The 14,250-nt window shown below is 45.4% G+C and overlaps 5 protein-coding genes and 1 non-coding gene across 7 annotated transcripts; 1 reads left to right on the forward strand and 5 right to left on the reverse strand.

Moving 5' to 3' along the window:
• Window positions 1–111: 111 nt before the first annotated feature.
• On the reverse strand, window positions 112–2,534 carry LOC106747483 (probable pyruvate dehydrogenase E1 component subunit alpha, mitochondrial). Its single transcript, XM_014625046.1, has 6 exons — window positions 2,484–2,534; window positions 1,808–2,044; window positions 1,524–1,742; window positions 1,195–1,443; window positions 876–1,124; window positions 112–772 (listed from the first exon to the last, which is right to left on the reverse strand). The coding sequence occupies exons 1-6, from the start codon at window positions 2,532–2,534 to the stop codon at window positions 587–589; spliced, it is 1,191 nt and encodes a 396-aa protein (XP_014480532.1). The 3' UTR covers window positions 112–586.
• Window positions 2,535–3,123: 589 nt separating this feature from the next.
• On the forward strand, window positions 3,124–5,124 carry LOC106747482 (DNA polymerase delta subunit 2-like). The gene is made up of 6 exons (XM_014625045.1): window positions 3,124–3,292; window positions 3,371–3,681; window positions 3,886–4,102; window positions 4,184–4,421; window positions 4,480–4,766; window positions 4,843–5,124. The coding sequence occupies exons 1-6, from the start codon at window positions 3,124–3,126 to the stop codon at window positions 4,959–4,961; spliced, it is 1,341 nt and encodes a 446-aa protein (XP_014480531.1). The 3' UTR covers window positions 4,962–5,124.
• Window positions 5,125–5,219: 95 nt separating this feature from the next.
• LOC106747431 (class A basic helix-loop-helix protein 15-like) lies at window positions 5,220–7,140 on the reverse strand. Its single transcript, XM_014624929.1, has 3 exons — window positions 6,890–7,140; window positions 6,262–6,502; window positions 5,220–6,132 (listed from the first exon to the last, which is right to left on the reverse strand). The coding sequence occupies exons 2-3, from the start codon at window positions 6,484–6,486 to the stop codon at window positions 5,851–5,853; spliced, it is 507 nt and encodes a 168-aa protein (XP_014480415.1). The 5' UTR covers window positions 6,487–6,502; window positions 6,890–7,140; the 3' UTR covers window positions 5,220–5,850.
• A 642-nt stretch (window positions 7,141–7,782) lies between these two features.
• On the reverse strand, window positions 7,783–10,028 carry LOC106747427 (diphthamide biosynthesis protein 1). Its single transcript, XM_014624925.1, has 5 exons — window positions 9,933–10,028; window positions 9,191–9,571; window positions 8,789–9,096; window positions 8,337–8,720; window positions 7,783–8,023 (listed from the first exon to the last, which is right to left on the reverse strand). The coding sequence occupies exons 2-5, from the start codon at window positions 9,501–9,503 to the stop codon at window positions 7,796–7,798; spliced, it is 1,233 nt and encodes a 410-aa protein (XP_014480411.1). The 5' UTR covers window positions 9,504–9,571; window positions 9,933–10,028; the 3' UTR covers window positions 7,783–7,795.
• Trnaq-uug lies at window positions 9,937–10,008 on the reverse strand. Its single transcript has one exon. It is a non-coding gene; the product is annotated as a tRNA-Gln (tRNA).
• Window positions 10,029–10,673: 645 nt separating the features above from the next.
• Window positions 10,674–13,983, reverse strand: LOC106747426 (protein halfway). 2 transcript variants are annotated; one of them, XM_014624924.1, is made up of 9 exons: window positions 13,437–13,983; window positions 13,258–13,336; window positions 12,986–13,177; window positions 12,445–12,759; window positions 12,123–12,292; window positions 11,850–12,032; window positions 11,616–11,774; window positions 11,409–11,531; window positions 10,674–11,315 (listed from the first exon to the last, which is right to left on the reverse strand). In XM_014624924.1, exons 1-9 carry the CDS (start codon window positions 13,443–13,445, stop codon window positions 11,046–11,048), a joined length of 1,500 nt encoding a protein of 499 aa, XP_014480410.1. In that variant the 5' UTR covers window positions 13,446–13,983; the 3' UTR covers window positions 10,674–11,045. The 2 variants fall into 2 exon arrangements, with proteins under 2 accessions (XP_014480410.1, XP_014480409.1); XM_014624923.1 differs by having other exon boundaries at window positions 10,674–11,327.
• Between the last annotated feature and the right edge of the window lie 267 nt (window positions 13,984–14,250).

Below are 14,250 nucleotides of genomic sequence, written 5' to 3' on the forward strand. Positions count from 1 at the left end.
GAGGCACACTTGGAGTAGAACGCCTCACATCGGTGGTGCTTGAGAGGCACACTTGGGGCGTTAAGGGTTAAGCGGCAAGAATCAAGGTTGAACTTTCTCATCTTTCACGAGCATTTGTTAACAAATATTCTTTTTATTTCATTTTCTTACACTATTTATATATTTACTTTTATATTAACACGTTAACAGACGGCTCAGATCTTAGGCGCACGTTATATCGTGCAGGACCTATCCTTGCGTGGTAACTGGTTTGCTGGGAATAAATACACTTGATCCTCGAGGATTTCTCTCTTTTGGCAGACGGTCTGATACAAAACGTACGCGTTAGAGCATCGGGTTCGACGTTGATGCGCGAGAATTACTCGAAGTTAATCCGTCCGGTTGACCACCCGCTCCTTCTCAGTAAAACTAATAACATACATCCTGGAATTAAGGAGTCGCACGTAAAGCATGTACAATTTTCTACGCCGGTCTGTGGATCTCTAGCTACCTATCTATCTCATTAAAGACACTGAGAAGGGAGAGGGTGGCACCGTGACTGCAAAATGTATAATGCTTTGTGATGAGACGATGTTTGAGCAATTTTTCAAGCGTTTATAGCTGGCCCTAATCTGGTGTGCGTTAAAGGATTGAAAGGAGTCGTGTTGCGAATTTCCTTCTCCAGGCACGTCGAGTAGATGTCGGCAGTGAGTTCGTTCAAGGGGATTTCCTTGTCGGCTTTGGCGGCTTTCACGGCGTCGTCCACCGTTTTTCTGATATCACCCTCTATCGTCTGCAACCAGAAAAGTAACGAGTAACGATAAAATATCAAGCTCGAATTAATTGTTACTCTTCACACGGAGAAGCGTTTATCGAGAAGGACGCGAGGAACCGACCTTGATCTCATCGGCGGTGACGAGATTGGCGTTAAGAATTCTCTCCTTGAAGCTGGTGAGAGGGTCCCGAGTCTGTCGGACTTCCTGCACCTCCTCTCGCGTGCGATAGCTGGTCCCCGGGTCCGACATACTGTGTCCGCTGTACCTGTACGTCACGGTTTCCATGATTATCGGTCCCTTGCCGGACGTGCAATGATCGATCGCGAATCTCGTGGCTTCCCTCACGGCCAACACGTCCATTCCGTCCACCTGTGCAGATTTCACCGTAATTACCAGCACCGGGACGGATTTCTCAGAAGGTGCAAACGTGCACGCGTACCCATATTCCAGGCACGTAATCGCCTCTAGTATAGTAGTCTGTGTTGGCCGAGGCACGGTCCGCGCTGGTACCCATTCCGTAGCCGTTGTTCTCGCAGACGAAGATGCAGGGTACGTCCCAAAGCTTCGCCATGTTGTACACTTCGAACACCTGGCCTTGATTGGCCGCACCGTCGCCGTACAACGCCAGGCAGACACCGCCGGTGTTCAAATACTTATGCGCAAAGGCGATCCCGACTCCCAGTGGCACCTACTTTGTGAGGACGATGCTATAATAACGACCCAGTCATTAAAGATCGTATCGCCTCATTCTAGGTCCCCGATACCGACCTGAGCACCAACGATGCCGTTTCCTCCAAAGAAGTTCTCGGCATACATATGCATGGAGCCACCCTTGCCCCTGGCGTTGCCACCTTGTCTACCCGTGAGCTCCGCCATTACGCCAAATGTGTTTATGCCCATCAAATGTGTCCACCCGTGTGCACGATAAGCCGTAATTACACAATCCTGGGGTCTCATAGCAGCTTTCATACCAACCGCACAAGCTTCCTGTAGGAGAGACGCGAATAAGTCGTGAGAAGAAGAACGCACATCGAATGCTAAACAGTTCTTACTTGACCAGAGTACAAATGACAGAAGCCACGGATGATCTTCTCCTTGTACAGATTACCGGCAGCTGTTTCCATACGGCGTATCATATGTAGTTGTTTGAACAGTGCGATAGCGTCGTCCCTAGTCACCTTGACGTGAGTGGAAGGGCCCGAGTCCAGTTTGTGCCAACGGTATGGCTTGGTCTCGAAGGAAGCCTCGGTGGCATAGTTATTCTTCTTGCTGGAGAAGAACGAGGCCACCTAAAAACATCGGCGACTCAATGAGCTTGTGATATGGAAACAGAGTAACACCGCTACACACATGCGACATTGTGAACGTTTACGTTATGTTGCGTGATTCAGTGGTATACTTTCATTTTCAAAGTTCTTATTATTTTCAGCTTTTGTTAAATACGTCGATTGAGAAGGCAATTGGGGTGAAATTGCAAGATGCAGCGGCACTACTTATAAGAGTGCTACGCTATCGAGTCACGAGTGATAATTACCTCGTTCCAGCTTCCAAACTGGGGCGAGTACGCGACATAGTGAAAGAAGGAGAAGACTCGTGAAATGTCGTGTTGTAGCGCCGAGTTACGAATAACTAACGGAAAATTCATCGCGAGATTCTGTCACGGGACGCGGTACGGCGAGTTAGAGGTCACATGTATGTTACACCGCGGATCGTCGGTGTACCACTTACGTTTCGTCGGGACGACTGCGCGACCGCATTCCTGATACAATTCGGTATCATTTTCTTCGGGAGTAAGAAAAAGAAAACGAGGGTAAAAGAGTAAGAGCCCAACGTTCCACACAAGTTTCACGGGATCTACCCTCCGTTACTAACCACCCTTCTCCTGCCACAGACCAGCGGGGTCAGACATATAAATTCTCTCGCCGTTGAAGATAGAAAGGGGGTGAGGGAGAGGGAGTGTCGTACACCTCAGTCGTTGAGTCTTATCATTTGCAAATTACGGCCGACTCGCCGTGGAGTTATACTACGATTTTTTACTGACGACGGAAGCGACTCATAGCGGAGACTTTAGAATCAATATAAGAGGGTCTAATCTGATAAGGCTTATCGTAACGGGTCTAATCTCACTGAAGGGGTTTTTTATCTTTTTAGTGGGAACCAAACAGCGGGTCGGACAAATTTTGCTCTCTGTTTACCAAATACGGGAGATGATGATCCTCCTGAGAAAAAATATCGAACATTGTCCGTTTCTACTCGCCGGCTTTTAATTCTTTTTAACGATGGCTTTTTCTTGGGTTACTTGAATTATGAAACGATTGATTCTCGGATATTTCGGAGACGAATCAATCTCTGCGAATCGGTAGTGACGATGGAGTGCGACGAATTGCGCGAATACAAACGGAAAGTTGTCGCTTTCAAAGACTTTGGCAGGTTCAAACTGCTCGAGAGAAGGTACGATGATAATTCTTTCAATATATACACCGCGAGGCTGAACGATTTGAGGGAAGACACGTTGCGCAAAGCCAAATTGAAATGGAGTAAGTCACATATTGATACGTGTAAAAATCTCTGTTTGACGGGTGTTTCCTATATTATTGTACTTTGCATATATGCAGTGGACCATCCATACGTAGAGATCTCACGCTTGGCTGTGGAGGATAGAGAAAAATCGTACATCTTGATAGGTGTACTATATAAAGATGATCTAAAGGAAAAGCTAAAACTTTCATTGTTACGAGATATTGACAACGAGCCACAACAGGAAGCTCTGTTAAATGACGGTTACATGTCCAACTGTATCAAGATTTTTCTAGAGGATGAAACATCATGTGTTAGACTAGTAGGGAATCACATGGATGCGCAAGAAATAATCACAGGAGTTGTATGTGCAGTATTTGGATATGAAACAGAAACTGGAGCTTTCTGGGTATACATTCAATGATCAAAGTAACTCTTGTAGAAGATAGATTTCCTCATTCCAGGAAATTTGTCACATATCGTTATATTTCACTCATTTGTGACATTTATTTCATGAAGATACTGGAAGAAAGTTGTGGAAATTCATTTTTTACATTAATTGCAATTAATCTCTCTCTACAGACAAGATTTCAACCAGCTGAACTGATTTTAGGTAGAAGATTGGTGCTTTCCAGGATATTGCCCGAAACCTTGCACGTTGATGGGTTCATCTCTGGAAGGTGGAAAAATTCTGCTAGTGTCCGGCTTGGATCTGGTGAATAATACCGACGATCTTAGCTTGGATCTCCTTTCAGAATGGATAACTGGGATGGCAGGATGCGCGAATGCGCAGGAAGAGGAAGCGGTAGTCGCTAAAGTCATTATTGCCGGTGAGGATCTAGCCTGTATCTGACGGAGTCACGCAGTGGCTGGATAAAGCATCGAATCAAATGAATCCTTCGACCGCTCAGGGAACAGCATTCGGAGTTCCACGAGATTGCACAACTACAAAGGCTATTACGAGACCAAGTTTCAAGATCAACGTAAAATCAAGGAAGATCTAATGGCGATGCGGAAGCTGGACTCTTTCCTCGTCAAGATCCTCCATTGCTGTTACGTCGTACTGATGCCGGGACAATTCGACCCGACCTCCTACTACAGCATGCCCCAGCAACCGTTTCATCCCTGTACTCTGCAGAAATCGGCCAGGTAGCAGACACCGTCGTCGAGCTTCTTTCGCTTAATACAACAAGCAGATGTAACGCAGGTTCAAGAGCATGCACGGTGTGACTAATCCCTGGATCGGCGATATCGGCGGTCGCGTCGTGGCCGGCTCCTGTGGCAGGCCGATCGAGGATATCATGACGGTGACGAAGTCGGACGAACCGTTGCGCTGGATGGAGCGTACCTTGACTTGGAGGCACTATGCTCCAACCGGCCCGAACACGTTGCCGGCTCACCCGTTCTTCAAGAGCGATCCGTTCGTCATGACGGAATGCCCGGACATATATTTCGCCGGAAACATGGACACGCACGACTCGAAATTGGCCGAAGGTAAATATATATATCCGCAATCTACCGTCTGATCGTCAAACTTCGAGCTGATCTGCCGTACCGTGGGTGTGCACAGGTGACGAGGGGCAAACAGTGAGGTTGATATGCGTGCCGAAATTCTCGGAGACGAAAACAGCGGTGCTAGTCGATTTACAAGACCTGACGACGCAGCCTATTTCATTCGGCAGTGGCTGACATCGTTTGTATATCTATGCATTTGTATATTTGTATATATAAGGTAACGTTAACGTAATTATTTATCGTGTAAGAGACCGTCTTGTGCAATCAAGTGCGCGATTATCGCGCGATTTCCACGCAAGGAGCGGAAAAAATATCGATATCAAGCTCGGAGATTCTTCAAATATATAATTAAATTTATTATTTTGAATATATATATTTATTATAATATATATATATATATATTATAATTGTGTCTATATATATATAGTAAATATATTTTATTTATTATATAGTTATATATATATAGCCCGTTTTTGCTCTTGTGAACCTTAGTAACAGGTATACACAGGTATACACAGGTACATGACGAGTGTGACGAATTAATAAAATTTTATAAATGTTTCATGATGTTGCTCGCGAATGCACACGAAAATCAGCTATGCAACTCTCGGAAATCACTTCGCGCGCAACGCAAAACATTTGTGCTGCAAAATCATGTTTCTCAAAATTATATTATCTGTCTCTGTCTCTCTCTTCCCTTCTCTCTTTGCGTCTCGCATAATTTTGAGATCTACGCCCCTACACGAAATAAAATAATATATATTCATATATTAATTGGTGTTAATATACATATATATATATATTACTCTTTTCTTTGCTCGTTACCGCGAATACTAGATTGCGTTTTGGCACACATTGAGGATCCTCTTAGGTCGCAACGTCAGTCGGAGATACACGTCGTTGGTAACGACGAAGCCTCGCACGGAAGCGCCGAAAGAGATAACCTGATCTGAACGTAAGGACATGCACGATTAAGTGAAGGAAGACAAGGTGGAGATGCCGCTCGTTGAAGAGATCTCAATTCGTTGAGGCCTGTCCTAATTAATATGCCGTTTTGGACTTTTCAGAGACCCGTGCAATTATTACGATCGTCCTCCCATCGTGAATGCTCACTCGGCGAATAGAAGTTCGGGGTCTCGGAGCATCCGCAGGTTCTGCTGTTGGCGATGTCGACGCGAACGGCTTCCAATCGCTCGTTGTCCGAGCCGGCTCGGCCCTCGGAGACGCTCGTCATGGCACATATCACGTCCGTGAGGGCCACTATGTAATTCTTCGCCAAGGTCAGCGTCTCGATCTTCGACAGCCGTCTCTCCTTCGTGACATGCGGAATCACCTCGCGCAGAGACTGCAAGAGAGAGGATACAGAGAGATACGCGTGGTCTTCGCGACGTCTTCGATCGTGCCCTCGCCGAGAAAGAGAGAGAGAGAGAGAGAGAGAGAACACGCAAAGTAAAATAATGTCCTCTGTGTATACCTGGAAAGCATCGTTCAGACTGTGCATCCTCATGCGCTCCCGTTGATTGCTCTCCAGCCTCCTGAGGGTTCTCTCCCGCGCCGTGTCCCTCCTCCCGGGCTTCGACAACTTCAGGCCCGACGGCTCCGTTCTCCTCGCCGCCCGTCGCACGCCTCTGCCTCTCGGCGGCGATTCCGCGGCCCACTTGCTCTCCCAGGTGTCCTCGTTCGTCACCTTGGACCGCATCGTGCGTCCCTTCCTCCTGGCGGGGGAACAATTAATCCCGGAGATACTCGAGATCTGTACACCCCTCCGATTGAAACCTTCCTCTTCTCTCGAGATTAGACTTGAAGAGAATCGCGACGTGTATCACCCCGCAACTGAATTCTTGCTTTCTTTGGCCGCCGGTCAGGGCTTACGCACGTGCTCCCATTACCGAGTTCGTTAGCGAACCGCATAGCTTTTTTTTCATTCTTTCAAGTCGCCTTGGCAGTGTATACGTCGGATTTAATCGATTTTATCTCTAACTAAATCGTCTAACTATCATAATCAACGATCTATCGGTCGACCGCACAGTGACGTTAGGCGAGGCCCCTGACGGGGGTAGCTGGAGCCACATATGAAGGAAGGAAAGGAGGAAGGAACTTACTTCTTGCCGATCTTGAGGTGGACTTGTTGATTAATCGCCGGGGATAACGCGAGGACCCTACGGCTTCTTCGCTCTCGCGATCGGCACTCTGTTCCGCTCGTCGCCGCGGGTTTAACGCATTTTTCAGGCAGCCGTACGACCGAGCCGCGTCACGGTTTTTCGAAATTTGAATCCGCGTCACTCAGCGCCGCGTGTACTTGTTGAGCCACGCTGGAACGACGACTGACGTCGCGACGCCGGGGTGCGGCCGGCGCCGCCTTCCACCCCCCGTTATTTTCGCCGTATACCCGGTGTCCCTTCGATCACGCCGCTGATCTTACCGCGCCTATCCGTCGATTAACTCCCGTAGATTCTGGTCGGGGTGTTTCGTGTGCGAGAGAGAGAACGACAGAGAGAGAGAGAGAGAGAGAGAGTTTCAGTCCTTGTCGGACAGGTTCACGTCTCTGAAACGATTTCCGTTCCGGAGAAACGAGGGAGAAGAGTGAGAGACGCGGCGCTGTCGCTGTCGAACACCCGGTATATGGAGCTTCCAACCCCTCTAGATTTGCGAGCAGGCTACAGGTGGGCGTATGACGTAATTCGCCCACGCGGACCCTCCTATCTCCCCATTATCGCCACACCACCAACAACTTGGGGATGACGGAGGTCGTAACACGAACAACGCCTGGATGCACTTGCCCAAGCTCAAACGTTACGTCGATGAAAATTTGATTAAGCGCGATTTTTCTGCGAGTCGACGCTCCTCCCCCGGGAAAATTGTGTGCGGGAGCAGCGGCTGGAGATTTTCATACCACACACACACACACACACACACACACACACACACACACACACACACACACACACACACACACGACCGGTTGATAATAATCACCGAGGCAAGCAGATTTCAAATAATCGAATCCTTTATTTATCCGTTTTACATTTACCGCAACAAGCATCGGGCGTTTTTAGCTCTGACTCCTTGTGATTGGCAGTCCACGGGCCGAGGCTGACCGTGGCGTAAAAGTCCATCGGATACGGCCGCTCCTTGTCGAAATCCGCCATCCTGAGGGCGACCGCGCCTTCGTAAGGGGTGAGAAATGGCTTCTCGAACGCGACGCCCCAGTCGATGCTCAATCGTGGACACGCGATCTTAAACAATACGAATAAGAATCGTTCAACGGAGTGAGAGAAAGGAGAGAGAAAACAGAGATTTTGAATTACACATTAAATTACACCAAATAGGCTAAGGAAATTTCTCTTTTCTTCTTAGTGGACTTCTTTTTTATTTCATATATGTTTCTTAGTAAATAACAGAAACTTGCTTGTATGAAAACATAGTTTAATATCAGAAGAGGAGAGAGAGGGGGGAGAGAAATTTTGAATGACATATTAAATGAAGACAAATCGATCTAGAGATTTCTATTGTTGGCGCATATTTCTTGACAAGCGAGAGAAACTGTACTTGTATGAAAGCGTCGACGCCGTCGAATAATTTAATTTTATCCGGGAAGATTTCCGACAGCAGTATCACGACGTTTTCCTTCCCTAACGCCTCGATTCTGTTCTGCAGAGTCCTCAGCACGTTAGGGCTGCCCTGTCTGCCGAGAGTGCCAAGCACCAGGCCGTATTTGCCGGTCTTAGCGGCGCGCTGTATCGCCTCGTGTCTGGTCTTCAGCATTCTCTCGTGATCGTAGAATTCCTCGGTTAACTTCTTCGCATACGGATCGTACTTGAACGCCCTCAGCTTGGGATTGGCGATCATGGCAGCCTCCAGATGGAAACGACCGTCGCCTACGTAGACCACCGCGTCGGCACAGCGGACCTGAGGCGCTGTGCAACCTAATATCTTTTTAAGAGAAACGATTTACCACGTGATCTTCGTTTGTTCAAACACTTAGAGGAATGTTATTGTACTTCTCCAGGACTGAGCGGCTTGCTCTGCGGCACCGAGACCTCGTATCCTCCTCTCCTCAGCTCCGACGCTGTTGCTTGTATCATAGTGGCGAATTGTATCGTGCTGACCAATGCTAACTTTGCGGTAACCGGCAGTGTGACTTGTAGACACTCAACGCAATGCGAGATGTCAATTTTTATGTTAACAAATACGTAAAGTACTTTAATGCCGGCAGTCTGATCCACAGGTATGAGACATGAGTGGCCGTAGTGAACTAGGAAATCTGCGTCCAATGCTCTTGCTGTATAATCGTCCACACAGCAGGCTCCTGTAGTAAATATTTAATAATATAAATATATATGAGCAGGTATGGAAAGCGTATAGAATTATACATGGGACATTCGACTTGGATCTAAGCTTACCATAGGTGACATCAGCCAGAATAACAGTGTCTGCTTCGGTGAAGTGTTCGATGATGTCAGCTATAGTTGTAGCGTACATCAGGAGACCCTCTGGCATCTGGAGCGCCACTTTCTTCACCTTCAGTTCCTTGATCCGCCAAATCGTCTTGTGTATCTCGAAATTATAATTCGACGGTAAAGCTGCCACGGCAGAATTCAACTGAGGATCGTTCAATAGCTCCTCGGGGATTTTGCTGGCTCTCACGTGAGCCTTGAAAACCTTGCGAACGGGTTTCGCCTTGATAACCACCACGGATTCGGAATGTTCGGTCATTTCTCACGGCGAAATTAATCCTCGAAAATGTCACGTTGTATTTACATCTGCAGTGTCCATCGTTCCCACTATAGGTTAGGTTAAGATTAACGTTTCGATAGGTTATGAATCATGTGTCACGTTTACCGCTAATAATGGATCTGTTCCTTTTAACTATACGCTATATTACGCTTCCTTGTAACTAAGAATATATATATATAAAACTTTGTATTTAAAATAAAACAGGTATATATATTTAAGATGTGTACGTGCGAGTAAGGAGAGGGAAAGATAAGTGAAAGATTGCAAGAAAGTACAAGAAGTGCAATTAGAGGAACAGATCCAATTACAATTTTTAATTTGACATTCACTAACTGGTCAATGTAACAGCATATGTATTCACACCAAATGGACATAAAATATAATTTATTGACAAAAAAAAAAGCTTACACGCAGGTCCCACCGAGATTTGAACTCGGATCGCTGGATTCAAAGTCCAGAGTGCTAACCATTACACCATGGGACCGTTCGTGTCAGACATGCTCTTTCTAACCACTTTCAATTAAGGCTATATTCCGAAATACGCTTATAGTTGAAAATCTATAGTTCACGTCACGTATACTGTGGATTTTCAGTATTGTCAGTAATTCAGCACATTTTCAGAATGCAACCTTGGCACATACGTTGAGCGTATAATTTACTTATTTATGAATTGTAATATGTGTGCTGATAATGTACTCCGTAAAATATTTACATATCTTTATTCTTAGCATATGTTCTTATGTAAGATGTAATTCTATCAGTTTCCGCAAAATTTATGCAACAGTATGATATCTGCATTATTCGTAGAGGCAGAATATAGTTAATAAGTAATGCAATAGATGGCAGTAGTCAACTCAAAAAATTGAATAACCATCTCTCTCTCTCTCTCTCTCTCTATACATATATATATATATATAGAGAAAATTTTGAAAATTTATTTATTTTCATGTGTCATGTATGTTCAAAAGAATTAATATATCTTAAAGAGAAAATAAAGATAAAATACAAAAATTGGGATATAAACGGTAAAATATAAAGGAAATATTGCGCGAAACACACATTCAGGGCATAATTGTAAGTATATTATTTTTAGAAACAGTTTTTAATGTATATATTATTTACATTATATATATATATATATATATATATATATATATAAAATGTAAATATATGATTTTTATAAGTCTTTTACATAGAAACGCTTTTGCGCTCTTTTTTATAAAACCCTCCTTTTGCAAAAATATCGTAATATACTTCGTATTACATACAAGATGCGCAATTATATCGCGGTACCACTTGTTTAGGCTCGCGAGTCTCGAGCACGAGATGGCCAGCGATAAAATTCACGCTGCATAATCGAAGCATACGCACACACTATATTAGATTAGATCGTTGGGTTGTGTTAATTAAATACAAACGATATAAACGTATCATAACTCCCTCTTCGTTTAACGATTGCACACGTTTTAGGCGATGTAAAATATTTATCAAACGCTTGTCATGGACTTGTACATGTAGAGATTACTTCGTGAATCTTTCGCACAGCCAATCACAAGGTAATTTCGGCATCCTATTCGCCGGCCACGGAAGATATCCTGCAGTCTTCAGCACCCAATAGTCGTACGATACTTTGACTATCAAGCCGATGAGAATCATTACCTCGATACCGATAATATAATATATATAGTCAGTCCAGTCTCCCGGGTACACGCACATCCTCGCTACATCTAGCTCTAAAACTTTTCTCTTCTCGTTCTCACACATCACCTCGTCGGCGTCCAATATCCGCGTCTGCAACCATGCCTGTGAGAAAGAGACGACAGAGGTTCTCTCACGCAATTGCGTCGTATGTGCTTCGCTGTAAATCTAAATCTCGCACGATACCTTGAGAAATTTAGCGGTGTTGCAATCACAATGTAACTCGTTGCCGCCTAATTTGACTAATCGCGAGCTCAGAGTCGCGAAATTCTTATTGTACACGTTCGGACTTAGAATATACGTTGGCAGCTGAAAAAGCACAAATTGCATTTAGTACAGTTTGCAGTCACCATCGCGAACTGATCTGTCTCGTGCGCGCATTCCTTCACTTACTGATTTAATTTTATTGTACCGTAGACTCAGAAGGGCGTAATTATCCAGAAACTTGGAGCCCTCCAGCTTGTTTATCGAGGTGATGTTATTATAATCGGCGTAGAACTCGCGTAAATCTTCGTAGCACGGATTGGTGCTCAGATCGTCCAAGACGGTGATCTAAAAGGAATTCGGTGCGTTATTCGTGAAGTCAAGCTCCCTCGGCAAGATACGACGAAGCATGACCGTACGCACGTTATTATAGGAAACATTGAGCGTGATGGTGTTGCGCGGCAATTTCTCCGGCAATTCCGTTAATTGAATGCCGCTGCAATCTACGTATACGGCGAAGGTAGGCGGCTTCCCTTCGACAATGTCCATCCTGCTGACGTTACACTGACACTGCCAGGTGTCGCCTTTCGGACATTCTGTTTGCAACTGAAAGTCGACGGGTTAATTCTGGTCATCTTTCATGTAAAACGTAACAAACGTCGTCTCAGGTAACATTATTGCCGCGCGGAGACGTACCGAGCTGAGATAACGGACTTGTTTAAGCGGCACTTGCTCAGTGGTGTTGAACCAATGCCATGTTTTACTAGCGGAACAGACCGTCTCGTTCTCGCGATTAAAAGTGATTTGCATCTCGCCCGTTCTGTTGATATATTGGTAAATATCGTGGCACCAGAGCGTGTTTGTACCTGCGGAAAAAGAGATGTTTTAATAACGGAGAGACGCGTGTGTCTATGTGACGTGTTTGAATGAGGTGTACGTGTGCTTGAAGCGTGTTGTGACAGGTGCTTTGTGTACATAAGTTTAATTAAGATAACGAGGCGACGGGTATCTCTGTTACCTGAGATGTCTAGCCAGAATTCACGACCGTTTGTGTTCAATGCTGGTAAGTGAGTGAGATTGTTATAGGACAGATCCAAAGTGGCGAGCTGCTCTAACCGCGTCAACGAGTTATTCTCCACCTCGACCAGCGCGTTATTCGACAGATTCAGACATACTATAGGTGTCTTCATAAGAAACTGCCCCTTCACTCGACTAATCCTGCCATCGGTCATGGCCAGTGACTTCAGTTGCCTCCATCGGCGTTCACTCGTCTTAAATACATCTAGGGTTGCGTTGCGTATATGCACGTAGCTTATGTTCAGCCAAGGGAAGCCTGAGATAATTTAATAAAAATCGTAACAATGATATCTGACCGGTTACACAGGTTTCTTTTTAGATTTTTACTCTTGAATCAAGCTCAATATTTGCATTAATATAAATTCAATCGAGACTAAAAGTTCTCTTCCAAGAAGATTATGATATTCCCACTTACACATGAGAATCTCTACTCCTGATTTAAGACCAATTATCTTCAAAGCAACAGTAGCAGCAACACTCACCCATACAAGAGAGGCCATATTCTAAAGTCTGGCTGTTTATATTACAGCAGAGCGCAGCATGGGGCTCAACTACATTGGCAAGTGTGATCTTCTTGCAGGGACACTCGTTTGAATCCGCGCCGATGTTCGGGCAGTCAATCGCCTGTCTGTAGAAACACTGCACCGGAGGAGAATTAGGAATCCCGTCTGTATCTTCTGTGTCATGAACGATTCTCCTCCGCAGTCGTATCCTATAAGGCAGAGCGCTCCAGGCATAAAGAGGGAGATCGTGNTTGATGCCTGCTGGTCCTCTTCTGTGCGTGCACTAGCTAGCCCAGCATACAGGCACATTATCATAGCTAACCAGTGCATCTGTGTACCCAACAACAGAATATCACAAAGAGTCGCTACAATTTGGATATCTATGCGTCTATTTAATAAACAATAAGCTAAGGTAAAGATGAGATTTTACCTTCAACATTAAATACTCCAGCTTGCTGTATCTCAGTTGTCAACAATATGGTTCATTGTAAATTGGCACCACCGAGATTATCCTGCTGCTGCCGCTCTGCAGAGCGGCGACGAGCTTACTTGCGGCCGCGACAATTAGCACGATACAATCGGTTGTTCTCGAGATAATTGGACGTCGGGCGTAATTCAATGAGCATACTTGATGACTCGCGCGGCTGTCGGGAACCGGCGGCGCAAACAAATTAATTCGTTTAACCGCGACTGACAATCCGAGTCGCCCGGGTCGTTCCGCTGACGAGACAGAATTGCCCGACCAGGGGTTGGAGCGCGTTCATTACGCTTGCGTGCCAATTAAGCGATAAACGACGAGGTAGGCGCGTGTGCGTGCGTTATCATCAGCCTTATCAAATGACTGTTTCGCGAATCGTCATTATAACACTGCCATAGGTTACGCATTTCTCGCGATCACCGCCAACAGCGACCAACGGCAACGTAGAGGCGAAAGTCCACTCTCTTCTGCGCACCGTGCATTCTACATCGTGAACTGTCATTGTTTTATCTTTGTTTTATTTAAAAATAGACGGGCAGTCCACAGCGACAATCTGCGTTTTACGTCGCGTGATTGCAGCAGTTTCGGGGGTAACCCAGGAACGCTGCGTTACCGACCGTTCGTCGTGCGCCGACGGCAGGTAAGTGCGGTCTCTTCTTCAAATCAAAATATAAATTATGAACTTTATAATTATTTATATATTTTGTAAATATATTGAGATACGCGTGATGTTCTCCGTTGGGTATGATTAACGTAATTAATATTT

Source organism: Dinoponera quadriceps, unplaced genomic scaffold, assembly GCF_001313825.1.
Source record: "Dinoponera quadriceps isolate SergipeBrazil2010 unplaced genomic scaffold, ASM131382v1 scaffold1750, whole genome shotgun sequence".
NCBI classification, from domain to species: domain Eukaryota; kingdom Metazoa; phylum Arthropoda; class Insecta; order Hymenoptera; family Formicidae; genus Dinoponera; species Dinoponera quadriceps.

Excerpts from the sequence above, each read along its gene's own strand:
- LOC106747483 (XM_014625046.1), bottom strand. The coding sequence starts at position 2,534 with ATGATACCGAATTGTATCAGGAATGCGGTCGCGCAGTCGTCCCGACGA. Across the intron at positions 1,444-1,523 it reads ACGGCATCGTTGGTGCTCAG|GTGCCACTGGGAGTCGGGAT; the intron begins GTCGGTATCGGG and ends CTCACAAAGTAG. Across the intron at positions 773-875 it reads TCACCGCCGATGAGATCAAG|ACGATAGAGGGTGATATCAG; the intron begins GTCGGTTCCTCG and ends TTCTGGTTGCAG.
- LOC106747426 (XM_014624923.1), bottom strand. Across the intron at positions 11,775-11,849 it reads TCAATGTTTCCTATAATAAC|ATCACCGTCTTGGACGATCT; the intron begins GTGCGTACGGTC and ends AATTCCTTTTAG. Across the intron at positions 11,532-11,615 it reads GGTACAATAAAATTAAATCA|CTGCCAACGTATATTCTAAG; the intron begins GTAAGTGAAGGA and ends GTGCTTTTTCAG.
- LOC106747427 (XM_014624925.1), bottom strand. The coding sequence starts at position 9,503 with ATGACCGAACATTCCGAATCCGTGGTGGTTATCAAGGCGAAACCCGTT. Across the intron at positions 9,097-9,190 it reads TCTGGCTGATGTCACCTATG|GAGCCTGCTGTGTGGACGAT; the intron begins GTAAGCTTAGAT and ends TATTTACTACAG. Across the intron at positions 8,024-8,336 it reads GCGTCGACGCTTTCATACAA|ATCGCGTGTCCACGATTGAG; the intron begins GTACAGTTTCTC and ends GTATTGTTTAAG.
- LOC106747431 (XM_014624929.1), bottom strand. The coding sequence starts at position 6,486 with ATGCGGTCCAAGGTGACGAACGAGGACACCTGGGAGAGCAAGTGGGCC. Across the intron at positions 6,133-6,261 it reads GTCTGAACGATGCTTTCCAG|TCTCTGCGCGAGGTGATTCC; the intron begins GTATACACAGAG and ends TCTCTCTTGCAG.
- LOC106747482 (XM_014625045.1), top strand. The coding sequence starts at position 3,124 with ATGGAGTGCGACGAATTGCGCGAATACAAACGGAAAGTTGTCGCTTTC. Across the intron at positions 3,682-3,885 it reads CAGAAACTGGAGCTTTCTGG|GTAGAAGATTGGTGCTTTCC; the intron begins GTATACATTCAA and ends AACTGATTTTAG. Across the intron at positions 4,767-4,842 it reads CGACTCGAAATTGGCCGAAG|GTGACGAGGGGCAAACAGTG; the intron begins GTAAATATATAT and ends GGGTGTGCACAG.